Source organism: Dermochelys coriacea, chromosome 5, assembly GCF_009764565.3.
Source record: "Dermochelys coriacea isolate rDerCor1 chromosome 5, rDerCor1.pri.v4, whole genome shotgun sequence".
Classification (NCBI taxonomy): domain Eukaryota; kingdom Metazoa; phylum Chordata; order Testudines; family Dermochelyidae; genus Dermochelys; species Dermochelys coriacea.
The window spans coordinates 87,044,820-87,059,124 of NC_050072.1; the positions used below are offsets into that span (position 1 = coordinate 87,044,820).

Sequence of the window (14,305 nt, forward strand, 5' to 3'; positions counted from 1 at the left end):
TGAAATCAAGACACCAATTTGCTGTTAGTCCATTAACACATTTTATGAACAAGGAATGATAGATCAGAACCATTATGGGGTCTTTCTATTATATTTATAATTTGGCCAAGACCATATAATTACAATAACATGTGTGTAGCTTTTGTAACTGCTATGAATGTTATCTGCAAGACAAGTTTTGAAGTGATAAAACATTAGCACAGCAAGTCACACACTCAAGATCATTTGGAAGCTTCAGCTGATACAGAATGTGGCTGCCAGCTTGCCACAGTGGCAATGAGGTATGCTGCCTGGAACTTATTATACAAGACTCCAAAAACTATCCCTATTCACTTTTAGATGCAGCTTAAGGTATTAATATTGAACTCTTCAGGACATGGACTGTGTCCACATCCTGGTTTGTATAAGGCTTCGCATAACAGGATCCTGATTCTGTTTGGGGCTTTTGGGTACTACTGTTAGATAAATATTGAATAAGAGTAAACCCCTATATTACTTGGATTCTAGCTACCTCAGGAATGGCCTCTCTTTACCAGCATGATGGACTGAGATCAGCTGAGATGGGCTCTTGCTTCTCTCTCTCTCCAACTCTTCATTTTCTTTTCTTGCATTTCATTACATAACACTTGGAAACATCTGTACCTCAGCATACATGCAAGATGGGCCTTGGTGAACATGCACATGTCCCAGACTCTCAGGGCACTTGTTATAGTCCTTGAGCCTTTTAAAACTGTGAGCTGCAGTGGCAGGGCACATGACTAGTACCAAATATGTAACCTACCAGAAGGCAGATATAATGCTTCCCGCTTTTTAGGGTATATCTACAGTGCAATTAGACACCTGCGGCTGGCCTGTGCCAGCTGACTTGGGCTCCCAGCGCTCGGGCTGCAGGGCTGTTTCTTTGCAGTGCAGACTTCCGGGCTCGGGCTGCAGCCTGGGCTCTAGGACTCTGTGAGGTGACGGTTCCCAGAGCTTGGGCTGCTGCCTGAGCCAAGAAGTCTACACAGCAATGAAACAGCTCTGCAACCCACGTCAGTGGGCATGGGTCAGCTGCAGGTTTTTATTTGCAGTGTGGACATACTCTTAGACAAGGACAGCAGACAGGTTTGAAAATAAAACCAGTCCTTAGGAAGGGTCTTGACCTAAATAGTTGTTGGGAGCTTAATTATACCTTCCCCAGCCAGAGAATATGCCCAGTGGCTTACAGCCTTATTTGTTGCAGCTTTCTTCCAACTTCCTGACACTGCAAGGCTTTACTACTAACTTGAGTCCCAGAATGCAGTGAGCATGAGATTTCAGTTGTTCCCTGATTTGAGAAGCACACATTGTGCATTCTGGGGTGAAAGCACAGGAAAAGCCATAGCGTCATGAAGTATGAAGAGAAATGCATCACTTAGACCTCAGGGTCCTGCCACCATGCCACCAGCTACTGCCTCCAGTGGGAAGATAGAGGCCCACACCTCAAGTAAGAGGTTACACACCTCAAATTAGATCCTGCTGCTAGTTGAGGGGAGATGGGGCTTCTTGGAGGAGGGACTGTGTTGCAGGGAAGCTGACAATTGGGGACTGTCCGAGGGATACTGGAAAAGCTTCAGAGCTTTGAATGAAAACAAAAATTGTAATGTTGAACTAAACCCTGTCCCTGATGAGAATTACCTATTGCTAATTATAAAGAAGGACAGTGAGGATGTATGCAGCTGAAATGGTCATCAGTCACACAGTGTACAAGTGAAGCTGGAGCACATTACTAGGCTGACACCCACAAAGTGGGTTAATGTGATGACATCTTGTGGTAATTGTGAAAACAACACTACTGGCTCCGTAATATGCTGTCTAGTTTGGAACTATGGTAGACACATATTGCTGGGAAGCTGGTAATTAAGACCCCAAATTCACAAAATAAGCACTGGAGGCATTAAAGATTCACACCACTTTTTATGGGTGAAAATAATGTATTCTCTCAGATATTTTAAAATAGTTTTTAGTAACGCCATGAATTAAAATCAATTCAGCATTATTAGTTATTCAAATCCACTGATCATGTTTGTGTGTTTATGTCCAGAATACTAATATCACTATATGTACGTGCATTTCATTTTTGATGTCCACTGTGGAGCATTACAACTTGGAGGTACTTACTGTTAAAGATATTTTGCATGCTAATGAAACTGTTTCCTGCCCTATCCATATGCTCTGGATAGATGATAGCCAGAGGTCAGAGGAATGATAGTAAAAATTATTAAAGTATCAAACTTTATTAAAATGAAATTCCACTCATCCATTGGACACAAAGTTTAGCAAACAGAGAACAGGAGGTACAAAGGCACCATTTATCAGAACTGATTTTTCTTTTGACTGATTTAACAAAGCTTATCAGAAGGAGGCAATAATAACTTTGAGTTACTCCCTGTGGTCTTTTCTCAGAGAAGAGGTTCCTAATGAAAGAGCTACACAGCATAGTAAATTACTCTTATTTGCTCTTAACTTCAACCCTTTATTATTTTAGGACAATCTTGACCTATTAAAATTGCTTGTTTCATCTCTAGGTATTGCAGCACTATGATCACACTAGCACAACTTTATGTGAAAATGACATTTCTTCCAGCTTTATAGTTTTACCCCTATCTCATCCACCCCATACACCATTCCATTGTGCTGCTCTTTTAAGTGGCTAGTCCACTGAAATAAATCAAGCTTTACAGTACATATCAAAATCACAGGAAGCATTTTCTCCTCATATGTCCTGTACTGTGTCTGGTATGCTCAATGCAACAGGTAAAAGCGTGTGCAGTGGCAGGTGGATGGCGCTATGCAGTGTGGCCAAGGGATTCAATTCAGCAAAGCATTTCATGATGTACTTAAAGTTAAGCACATGCATAAATTCCATTTACTTCAATAGATTAAAATGTGCTCAAACACCTTGCTGAACTGGGGACTTAGATTATTATTTGTGGAGTCTTCTCATTACACTCAGGACTATCTGAAACCCTGAGGAAAACAGTTCTTGTAACCACTGTAATCAAGCGCTTATGTTAACTGTTAGACAAAGTCTGTTATGCTTGGCAATGTTTTGTGTAGTCAGCAATAGGCCAACGTTGGTTGAAGGGCCATTTTAGAGTCTTTTCTAGAACTTCCCCTGATTGACTTGGGGCTTTTGTGCAAGAAGAAAAATCCCACCTGTAAATGATACCAAGATCATGTGGTAGGATTGCCTTAGGGCTAGTGCCAGTGCTCCTTTTGTTATGAGCTACTGTGATCATTTTACTCAGACATTTAATAAGAAACACATTTCAGATGAACTATTACTTACTGTGACAGAGTGATGAGACCCAGCAGCTGAACCAGCATTCTGGTCAATTTAAGTCCAATTAGTTTCCCCAAGGAAGACCTGACTGATGGAAGCCACGGAGGATAGGTCCATCAATGGCTATTAGCCAGGATGGATAGGGAGTGTCCCTAGCCTCTGTTTGTCTGAACCTGGGAATGGGCGACGGGATGGATCACTTGGTGATTACTTGTTCTGTTCATTCCCTCTGTGGCACCTGCATTGGCCACTGTCAGAAGACAGGATACTGGGCTAGATGGACCTTCGTTAGTGTTTACAAACCAGAGTTGTTACAGCCATTTGAACAAGAAGACAGAAGTGAGCAGAGGGCCGTACCCTGTCACACTTACAATATTTTAGTTAGATCTATGACTACAACTAGCTGATATCACCATTATTCTTATTTTAAAAAGGCTAAAAGTAAGAGTTTAACTTTATACCATGTGTGAAGTGACATTAGGAATAACCCAATAGGTGGAAAACCAATCCTATGGTATTAAGGGACTAAGTACATTTTAGTGTACTATTTTAAAGTGTAAAATAAGGTAATACCTGAGCATGTGATCCTACCAGGTGATGAGAGCTCTTAATTCTCACTAACGTTAATTGAAAGTTATTTTCTTCAGAAAATATGCACACTCCTATTTGATCTTCAAGTCAATGAATGTCAGAGGAGTTCAGTTCCTCGCAGGTGGCACTCAGCACCTCAGAGAACTGGGCCCTATATACACATAGAGTGTATGTTTTCCAGAGATCATGACTATCAGTTTAGGTGATGTATTAAACAGCATTTTAAGGAGTGAACAGCAGTTCTGGAAGCCTTTATTAAACAAAGATAATAGTACTGTCTTTCTGTAGGCATATTATCACAGAATTTGTCATAAGATGGGAGTGGGAAAGGACAGAGACATGAAGAATTGACTTCAAGTTAACAATAAGTTTAGAATTTACCAAATGCATAGTAAACTTACTTGGTTGTCTATCTGAAGGGTTTATCAATTTCATCCCCATTATATCATTGAGTTCTTCTTCCTCATTCATGCCACCAAAGATATAGAGCTGGGAACAATGAAAAAGCAAGCGACATCAGTAGCAAACCAATATAATGACAGAGTTACATAATCACATTAATGTATCAGTTAATGTTTGTAGAGGCCCTTTAGTATAGTACATTCTGTATTTACGGTTCCTGGTGCTCACTTCAATCAAACACAGTAAAACTCTTCTTGAAAAAAACTGTATAATTTCATTAAATGGAAAATGCCTGACTGTGTCACTGCCTGGGATCCCCGCACAGAAGACTCTGACATAATCTGCCCGCCCTGCCCCAGAGGAGGAGAGGAACTGCTCAGCCTGGTCTATGCAGGACTTTGAAGAAGTTGCTCCCTAATTCCCTCTAGAGAAGATGTTTCCAATCTCACTGCCCCTCTGAAAGAAGAGGAGCAGCTCATCCCAGAGAGTGACTTTATGCTCAGTTTGGGACTTCCAGTAGTTCAGAAGCGAGCCTCCTTAGCTGTTCCCACAATCCTTGTGTCAGCAAGGGAAGAAGACCCACTACCATCTAATCTCATGGAGGAACAGTCCTGAATAATTTCTGTTGCTCACTCCAATGCATTGGTAACACTGTTGGGTGGAGAGTGTTAAATAAATAAAATAAACACAAAAATCCTTTTTGGTTTATATTTACTACCTGAAAAAGAAAGTTTACAACCCACACGATAGAGCTGCCTAGTTAGCAGCTTCAACAGGCTGCTGGCCTGCAATCAGTGCCTTCTACTGCAGTCTCTCATGTGGAGGATCCCTCCTCACCTGAGGAGCTGGAGCTCAGAACAACTGACTTCAAGGACTAAGGGCCTGATCCTGCACCACTGGAGTCAATGTGAGCTTTGTCATTGACCTCACTGCAAGATCAGGCTCCGAGACCACGCGAGTGCATTCAGGAACCGATACTTAGTGGAATCTCCCAATGCTAGAGGTGACGGTGTGGGCCACTTTGAGGAAAAGGCTACAATGGACTTGCCATAGAGAAGGTCGGTTTGTACCAACACAGCACCAGTGCTGGGTTCTAGTGCTCAGGAGTGTTGGCCAACTCAGTTTTATGCCTTGAGGGTTTAGCCTGTGATGTGACACACCCAGACAGCCTTGTTTTGGACTTAAAGGAGTATCCCAGGAGTTTATCAAAGAGTGCTTGGAGTCATTCTGCACATTTCTTAAGTTCTTTGGATAATATTTGCAAGCAAATCTGACACCCATGCACGTTGTGGTTAACTCCAAGATAGATGGCACAAAGATTATCAGTCATCACAGACATTGGTTGTGTTTCACTCACATGAATTGCTACTGTGCAACCTTCCTTCCATTTTAGAAGTTACTTCCCGTGAAAAGGAAAAGGGTGTAGGCTCCTCCAGGGAAGCACCCACCATACCTAATAGACAAACCGCTACATTAAGTGGTGTCCCAAAGAAGTAGAAGAGTGAAGCAAATGTTAAATGCCAAGATGGAAGCCAAGCTGAAATGCAAAGTTTGGTGTTAAACTACTGAGAAACACTGGTGGTGAGGTACTGCAGTAGCACTGAGTCACTAGAAGCACAGGTTTCAGAGTAGCAGCCATGTTAGTCTGTATTCGCAAAAAGAAAAGGAATACTTGTGGCACCTTAGAGACTAACAAATTATGTTGATAGATTTCCACTCCATATGGCTAAATTCAGTGCCTTGCATAATGACAGGTTTCAGAGTAGCAGCCGTGTTAGTCTGTATTTGTTTAGTTAATTTGTTAGTCTCTAAGGTGCCACTAGAAGCACAGGCACTGAGATACAAAGAAAAAAAAATGAAGCTGCACCAGAACAGACATTGAGGTGCAGAGACAATATCAAGCACAAGAAACCAGGAGTGCCAGAGCTTCAAGCAGATGCCAGAGTCAGCCACCAGAGCAGTGAAAAAAACAACTGATGAACGGATGAGCAGCAAAAATATATTGAAATGCTCAAGGCAAAGACCTTTGAAATTTAATCACTGAAAAAAAGGTAGAATCTGAGAAAAGGATATCCAGAGATATTGCTGGGATGTGAAGAAGAGCTGGAGCAACAACCTTTGTGGTGTAGCTCCTGTGGAGAACTCTTTCACTAATGACAGTCAAAAAAGATGCTGAGTGGAATACTTGGAAGTCTGCTTTTATACTTGAAACAGTGTGGTGAGCGATGACAATCCATAAGAAGTGTTGCTTGTACTTCACTCTGCTCCTACTACTGCCCTTAAGGGTGGGAAAAAAACCTTGATTTATTGGACTTTCTGTACTTTGTTTCATGTATTAATAAACTGTTTTTACTTTGTTAAATGCAACTATTTAATTGTTGTAAATTGTGTTTTGAAAACAATGATTAAAATCAACATGGGATTTAACAGAAAATAAAAAACTAAAATGTAGGTCTATATGGTGACTACATATACACTGAAGAACTGAAGAAACAGCTGAGCTGTATGTTGCCTGAATAAATAAAGATTGCAGGTAGGTTCTTTAAATCAGTAAAAATGAAACACAGTTAGTAAAGTTTAGGGATGGCAGAATTCTGGCTTTAACATTACATTCACTTACATGGCTATGAAGAATAAATGCTACATGGCTGTGTCTGCAAGCGGGGGGGATCCCTACATAAAGTGGCATCTTCCATTTCATCTTTGCTGTAAAATACAAAAGACAGAATTCAAAAATAGAACGTCTACTGTCAATGCATTGACAAACGTGTCTTTGCAGTAAATTAGGCCCTAGATAGTCTCAGTATTACACATGAAGCATTTGCAACCCTAAGACATTTGTATAATTATAGGACCTGCCAAGTAAAGAACGGCAGTAGTGAAAGCCACAGGGAAAATGCAAACCAAAGAATTCTGAGTAATCCTCTAATGACAAAAGGAAAGGTTCTTTCAGACAGGTATCTTTCAGTCTTCCAAAGACTAATCACTGACCTCAGAAAGATCAAAATGACTAAAGTCAAACACATTCCAAAAAGAAATGTATACCCAAGTTATTGTCATAAAATAGATTTACTCAAAATAAGCAGCTAAGAAAAACATTCCAAGGATGGGAGATGATAGAAAAGTCTATTTGTAATGTCAAGGAGGATAATAATATTAATTCAGTACATTTGTTACATTTATATAATGGTTTTTAATCTCAAGTGATCCCAAAGTAGTTTCCCACTTCCATATACAGGGATCTCTGCCCATCAGGGAAATGCAGCCATCTATGGAGTGAACATGGCATCTGTTTAGCTTCACACCGTGAACTCAGTTCACTCCCCTGTGACAAAGAGGGCAGCTCTGCTGTAGAGAGACAAACGCCAAGTGTTTGGTAGCTTTAAACTGTCATAATTGCTATCTGGCTCTGGATCTCAAGGCCGAGCATGAGTTACAGGTGTTTTGCATCTCAATCCCACTTCCAGGTAGGCTTCCTGCCATTAAAGACTTTGTTTGCTGGAATAAGCTGATAGAAGTCAAAAATATCTCAGGATTGATTCAAGACCAGCAACTCTAAACAATAATTTAGGGCACAAGGGGACAGCCATAATAAAAAGTGATGATATGTATTGTCAAGCAAAATAGATATGTGGTAGGAGTGATTATATGTGATAAAGGACACAAAGAACATACAAGGTAGAAGTTGCATTCTGTGGCACTATTTGTGTTGTTATTCTGGTAGATCCAATAAAAATTGTGTATAAATATTTCACAATATGGGGGTGTGAATGTGCGATAAAGCACAGTGAGTGATCCCTGTCTGATCATGCCCTTTGCCATACTGCATTATGGCCAAGAAGGTAGAACTTCTGAAAAGAATAACTCAGCACCAGCAGATCACAGTTTAGTCTGCTGCACGTAATCATTAGATCATGTGGGTTTTGGAAGGAACTTCCTCCAGCAACTTTGTCAAAATTCATGTGGATGAATTTTCATGCAAAAGTGGCTTTTCAAGTTTTTGCAGTCTTCAGTGCAAATAATTTTCAGTCACCTGAAATTTTGGCATGTGAAATCATGCAAAAAACCAATCAACCAACCAACCAAAACCTGTTAAAAAAAGGTGCATGAATTTTCTTGAAAATATTTCCAATAGTTCCCTGCTCCCACTAATTCTCATCAACACTGTGGCTCCATAATAAATTACACTTATAAAGTTCCTTTTTACTTTGTGTCCTGCAGTGATTCACCTGAAAGAAGACACAGAAAAGTGATCCAATGTAGTCAGATTTAACTTTTTTAAAATGTCATTGAAACTATTTAATTTTAAATATACTTTTTTATTTTAAACCAGAAAAGTTGGTTAAAAAAGCTTCTCTGCACAAAAACATGGAAAAACTAAACAACAATGAATTTATAAACAGGTCTAACCTTTTTCTTCTCTGTTTAAGGAAAAGGTCCTGCTTTGAGCAGGGGGTTGGACTCGATGATCTCCTGAGGTCCCTTCCAACCCTAATATTCTATGAGTCTAAAGGCTTTGTTATAGATGAAAACAGTTAGAAAAAATCAGCTAAGCAGTTATTAACTGCTGCCCAACATGAGTACTGTACAACTCCATGGTATGGCCATTCTTTTTGCATGTCCATTGTTTAGAACAACAGGTGAAATCATATTTGAAATCTGACTTTCCTAAAGAATGGTGTTTTGCACCCTTCCTAGATCACTGTAGGTCACATTGTGAACCTCCTGCTCCTGTTCTTGAATGGTTACTTGCCTATGTAGTCTCTATAGAACCACTTGGGTGAGTAACTGCTCACCAAGGGAAGGAAGGGGGAAGTTCAGTGGTTTGTATGATCAAAAGATAACAAAGTCAGCATTTTCTGCAATCTCTCAGGCAACAAAAAGCATTGAATTAAAGTGATTTACAGAGCTTGTCTAGAGAAACATTGTACCCTAACGTAAACCATAAAATGCTGCTCAGCCTTACATTATAGATTCCAGGCAAAGCTGGAAGGTGTGGTAATATCTTTAAGGGGATAGAGAGTGGTGTTAGATTTGGAGCATATATGTGTGTATAAATATTATACAACATTTAATTAAATCTTACAAATTTTCAATAAATTGTTAAATGATTGATCATATATTGACTACAGAGATGTACTTGTGCATTTGGATGTATTTTTATGTAGCTCCACACATACTGAAAGATATATTCAGGTTCATTTTATTACAAGACTATGGCCTTGTGCAGCCATCTAGCTTTAGGATACTTCTGGATAGTATCTTGCTCTATTCAGTGATTAAAAATTGTGCTGACAACCCTCTTTTTGCATTTTTACTCACCTAGGCTTAATTTCATTACATCATTCTTTGGTGTTTTATTATCATCTTTAGACTCATATATTCCTCCAAACAAATAGATATCCTGTTGGCAAGAATTGCAACTGTAATACAATATATATGACTCTGTACTCAAAGTATTATCTTATGGAAAGCCTCTTTCCCTGCAATTTAACTGTATGTATCTAGAAAAACAACATGAAAACTCCCCTCTCCTCTCAACACACAATATCCCCTGTCCCACCCTGCAAAAAAGAAAAGGGGGGGGGAACCTAATAATTTATTAACTCTTATTACTAATGAAAAGAGAAGAGTAGACAATGTAATGAAATCTACTGGGGACTCCCTGTGTGGAACTAATTTACCTGGATTTACTGCTTGGTTATTACACTGATTAGGCTATGGAAAACCTTAAAATAGACAGATTCTTGGGCATTCTGAACATTTTTCATATATTAGTGAATGCAGAAATGCTTCAGTGTTTGCAAGTAAGAGGTGTTTCAGACTGCAGTGAAAAGGAAGAGAATCAGTACTGTCACTCCTCATCCAGGTTGTTGGATTCCCAGAAGGTAGCGCATATAGCAGGGCTAGACTTTAGAAGAAAAAGATATGGTATTCAGCACTCCTTCAGCAACCCGTGCAGGCTGATGTGCAGTATGGCAACAGAGGAAAATATGAGACATAAGCAAGTCATGCAGGAAGTAACGATATTTTTAAAAGTGAGCACAGTGTTTGCATGAAAGTTATTTGCTACACTTGACAATATTGAAAACTGAACTCCTTAATTTATGTACTTCTAAAAAGCACTGGCCGTGTTAGGAATCCCCGTTGCTCTGCCACTGGTCCTAAGCTCTGTGCTGGAAAGAATGCTGCAAGGGTTGTGAGGTTTGTTCAGCCTCCATGCTGTTGTATCAACCAGGCAAGGTACTAACAAGCTTCAACAGGACTTTATTTTCAAAGTGGAAACCCCTTTACCAAGCTGCTGCTGCATCCTCTGTAGCTTTCTCCCAGCCTCTCAACTCCTCCCCACTCCTTCCTGTTTCCTGTCCTTTCAGAATCCCAACAGCCAGTACTCCCATTTCTAATAATTACAGGCAACATCTAAACACCACATTCCCTCCTCTCTTAAGAAACTTTCCCAATTAAAATAAACATTGTTGTTCTAACCACAGGAACAAATATGAAACAAGACATTGTACTGTTGGCAGAAATATTACACTGAAAACACTGTAGATACTACATAACATAGTCTCTAATCCAGACAGGTGGTCGTCTGGGTCTGACAGGCCATCTCTCAAGCCCCGGTTCCAGTGCAATGTCTTGTTGTGTTGGTACTACAGTGAAGTCATCCAATGCAGACTGGGTATTGGCATAATCTCCTCTTGGTGCATAGGCAGGTGCAAGATAAGAAGCATTCCATATCCGTCCATCAGAAAGTCTATAGGTATAAGGTCCCTTCTTCTCTATGATTTTAAGAGGAGCTGTGAATTTATGGTCCCCTTTGCGTAAAATTCCAGGTTTTCGTATTCTAACGAAGGAATCACACTCAAACTTTGGTTCCTTAGCACCCCACTGCTTGTCTGTGAAAGCCTTAGACTTTGCTTGGTTCTGTTCAACTGTTTTTCTCACATCATCCTTAGTTTGGGGCATCTGGTTATGCCTTTAACAATCCAGCAATGTTCAGTTTAGTATTCATCTGTTTCCCATGCAGTAACTCTATGGGTGATCTTTGCATTGTGGGATGTCATGTAGCCCGGTATGCTTGCAAGATATCAGTAGTGAGGGATTTCCACAATCGCCCTTCCAGTTTAGCCGTTTGCAAACTCTCTTTCAAACTTCTGTTAAACTGTTCGATTTCCCCATTGGCTTGAGGGTAATATAGGGATGACCTTCTATGTAAAATGTTCCTCTATGCCAGAAAAATTTCAAACTCCAGGGAAGTAAATTGACTACCATTATCTGAAACCAGTTCTTTGGGGTTATCTTCCCTGCTAAAAACTAAAGAGAGGAACTTAATTGCTGTAGCAGAAGAGATTTGACATGTAAACGCTACCTCAAACCATTTACTGAAATAGTTTATTAAAGTGATGGAATAACGGCAGTCAATTGGAGCAGTATCAAAGGGTCCTACAATGTCAATTGCCACTTTTTCCCATGCAGATTCAGGAAGAGGAACAGGCTGTAATGGAGGGGTACATGTCACTGCTGTCTTATCATGCATTTGGCAAGTGACACAGGATTTTATGAGTGCTTCAGTTTGAGAGTCCATCCCTGGCCACCAATATAGATCCCGTAGCCGTGTTTGGTTCAGACAATTCCTTGATGAGTATCATGTGCCAGGTGTATGAGTTTTGACAGTAATTCTTCTGGCATAAGGAGCTGGTGTTTACCTCGTAGCACACAGCCATCAAACAAAGAAAGTTCATCCCGAACGCTAAAATAAGGCAGCAAAACTGGGTCAAGGTTTTTAAGGTGACTGGGCCATCTCTTTGTCAGAAATTCCCATAGTTTTTGTTCAATTGAACACACTGAACAAGCAGCTTGAAATTGTTCTCTTGTAACTGCAGTGAGACTGCTTGTAATAAGTGCAACCATTACATCCTCATCCTCCGGTGGACCATCTGGTGAAGGCAAAGGCAGGTAAGAAAGGCAATCAGTGACCATTTTGGTTTCCAGGCTTATATTCCAGTTCATAATTGAAAGACAGTAGTCTTGCAGACCATCGAGCAATACAGTATCCTGCTCTTCCCAGTCCTTTCATAGTGAGCAACGTCGTCAAAGGGCGCTAGTCTGTGTGCAACCTGAACGTGCGGCCCCACAGGTAAGTTCTCCATTTTTCAGTAGCTCAGACACAAGAAAGTGCTTCTTTTTCGACTGTAGAATATTGTCTTTCAGCATTACATAGTGTCCTTGAAGCAAATGCAACAGTCCTCTCTGTGTTGTCCTCATGTAGTTGTGTGAGAACAGCCCCAAGTCCATAATCAGAAGCATCGGTAGTTACAATTGTGGGCAATGCAGGACTGAATAGTGCAAGTACTGGACTATGTACAATCAAGTCTTTCACCGTTTCAAAACTAGCTTGTGCATCCGTTGTCCACACTAAGGTTGAACTTCTCTGTAGTAATTCCCGTAACGGTTCAATGACAGAAGCATAATTGGGAATGAATTTTGCATACCAGGAGGTAAGACCCAAGAAGGAACGTAAGGTTTGCAAATCTGTTAGAGGAGGAGCATTTGAAATTGCCAGGATATGATCTGGATCAGGTTTTAGTCCAGCCTATGAAATTGTTTGCCCCAGAAAGGAGAGTTCAGTTTGTCTAAATTTGCATTTTGGACCTATTGAGCTGGAGGCCTGCTGTGCTGATGCAGTTTAGTACAGACTGCAGGTTATTGTCATGCTCCTCAGAAGCATTTCCAAACACGATAATATCATACAGATAGCATTGAACTTAACACAGATAGCACAACCACGTTGATTCTTCAGAATCAATGACATCATTTTTTGAAATGCACTTGGGGCAGATGCGAGATCGTATGGAACATGTTTAAAATGAAATAGTCCCTCATGTGTAATAAATGCTGTGAGGTCTCTGCTGTCTTCATGCAACATAACCTGGTGGTATGCGCTCTACAAATCAAGAGTAGAAAACATCTTTGCTCCACGGAATTCTGCAAATACTTCTTCTAGGTGAGGAAGAGGATGGCTGTCAATCACAATAGCTTTATTTGGCTCCCTTAAGTCCACACAAAGGTGAATGCCTCCACCCTTCCTCTGCATCACTACTATAGGTGAACCCCATTCCAAGGAGTCGATCTCTTCAATAATGTCCTCTTGAACAAGTTTTCTAAGTTCCTCTGAAACAGATTCCCTTCCTGAAAATGGTAAGTGCCGTAACTTCTGTCGTACAGGCATCACATTATTCCGCATTTTAACTTTATGCAGAAACCCATAAGCACAGCCGAGTTTCTCCTAAACCTGGTGTTGGGTCCCAGCTGAAACTGGTGTGTGTACCACAAGAATGCTTTGCTGAGGAAGATCAATTCGTCCATTAACTACCCTGAGATTTAAATCAGCCAATAAATCTCTGCCAAGGATAGGAGTGCCTTTGTGGACAATGTAGAACTCTGCAGTTACACAGCAATCACTAAATGTCACTATTACTGTCAGGCAGCCATGTACTGTAATATGGTTTTTCGAATAGCACACCAAGTGAAGTTTGGGTTCAGTAAGAGGCACATCTTTAAAGTAATGCAGATAGATGGAATCAGGTAGTATAGATACTGCTGAGCCAGTGTCCAACATTAGCTGAATAGAGTGTGGTTTGCTTGAGGGCATGGCAGAAACATTTACAGTGCACGTTATCTGTTCTGGAGTATGTGCAGTAGTGATTTTGTCCACACTCAGCACAGTAACATCTGGTATTGTAACTGCATGCACCTGTTGATTGAACTGGCTACTGCGACATACTTTAGCAAAACGTCTAATCTTCTTGCAATGATTGCACTGAGCTACTTTTGCTGGACATCCTGTGTAGCTTGCAAGATGTTGTGGGGATCCACAGTGAAAACATGCTTTTACTGTATTTTGAATTTGCTGATTTGGTGGTTTTTCATTAATTTTCCTCTTGCAATTGTGTGTCTACTGTGGTAGTGAACTTTTCTGCAAAGGAGTCACAGCCTAGACTGTGC

At 40.4% G+C, this 14,305-nt stretch overlaps 1 protein-coding gene across 1 annotated transcript in view; it reads right to left on the bottom strand.

Annotated features, from left to right (window-relative positions):
* Positions 1-14,305, bottom strand: part of LOC119855830 (acyl-CoA-binding domain-containing protein 6-like) — a 94,442-nt gene that overhangs the window by 31,639 nt on the left and 48,498 nt on the right. The window contains exons 11-13 of the mRNA XM_043515468.1: positions 9,620-9,701; positions 6,918-7,003; positions 4,297-4,384 (exon numbers count right to left, since the gene is read on the bottom strand). Coding sequence (XP_043371403.1) covers positions 4,297-4,384; positions 6,918-7,003; positions 9,620-9,701 — 256 coding nt within the window. The remainder of the gene's footprint in view (positions 1-4,296; positions 4,385-6,917; positions 7,004-9,619; positions 9,702-14,305) is intronic.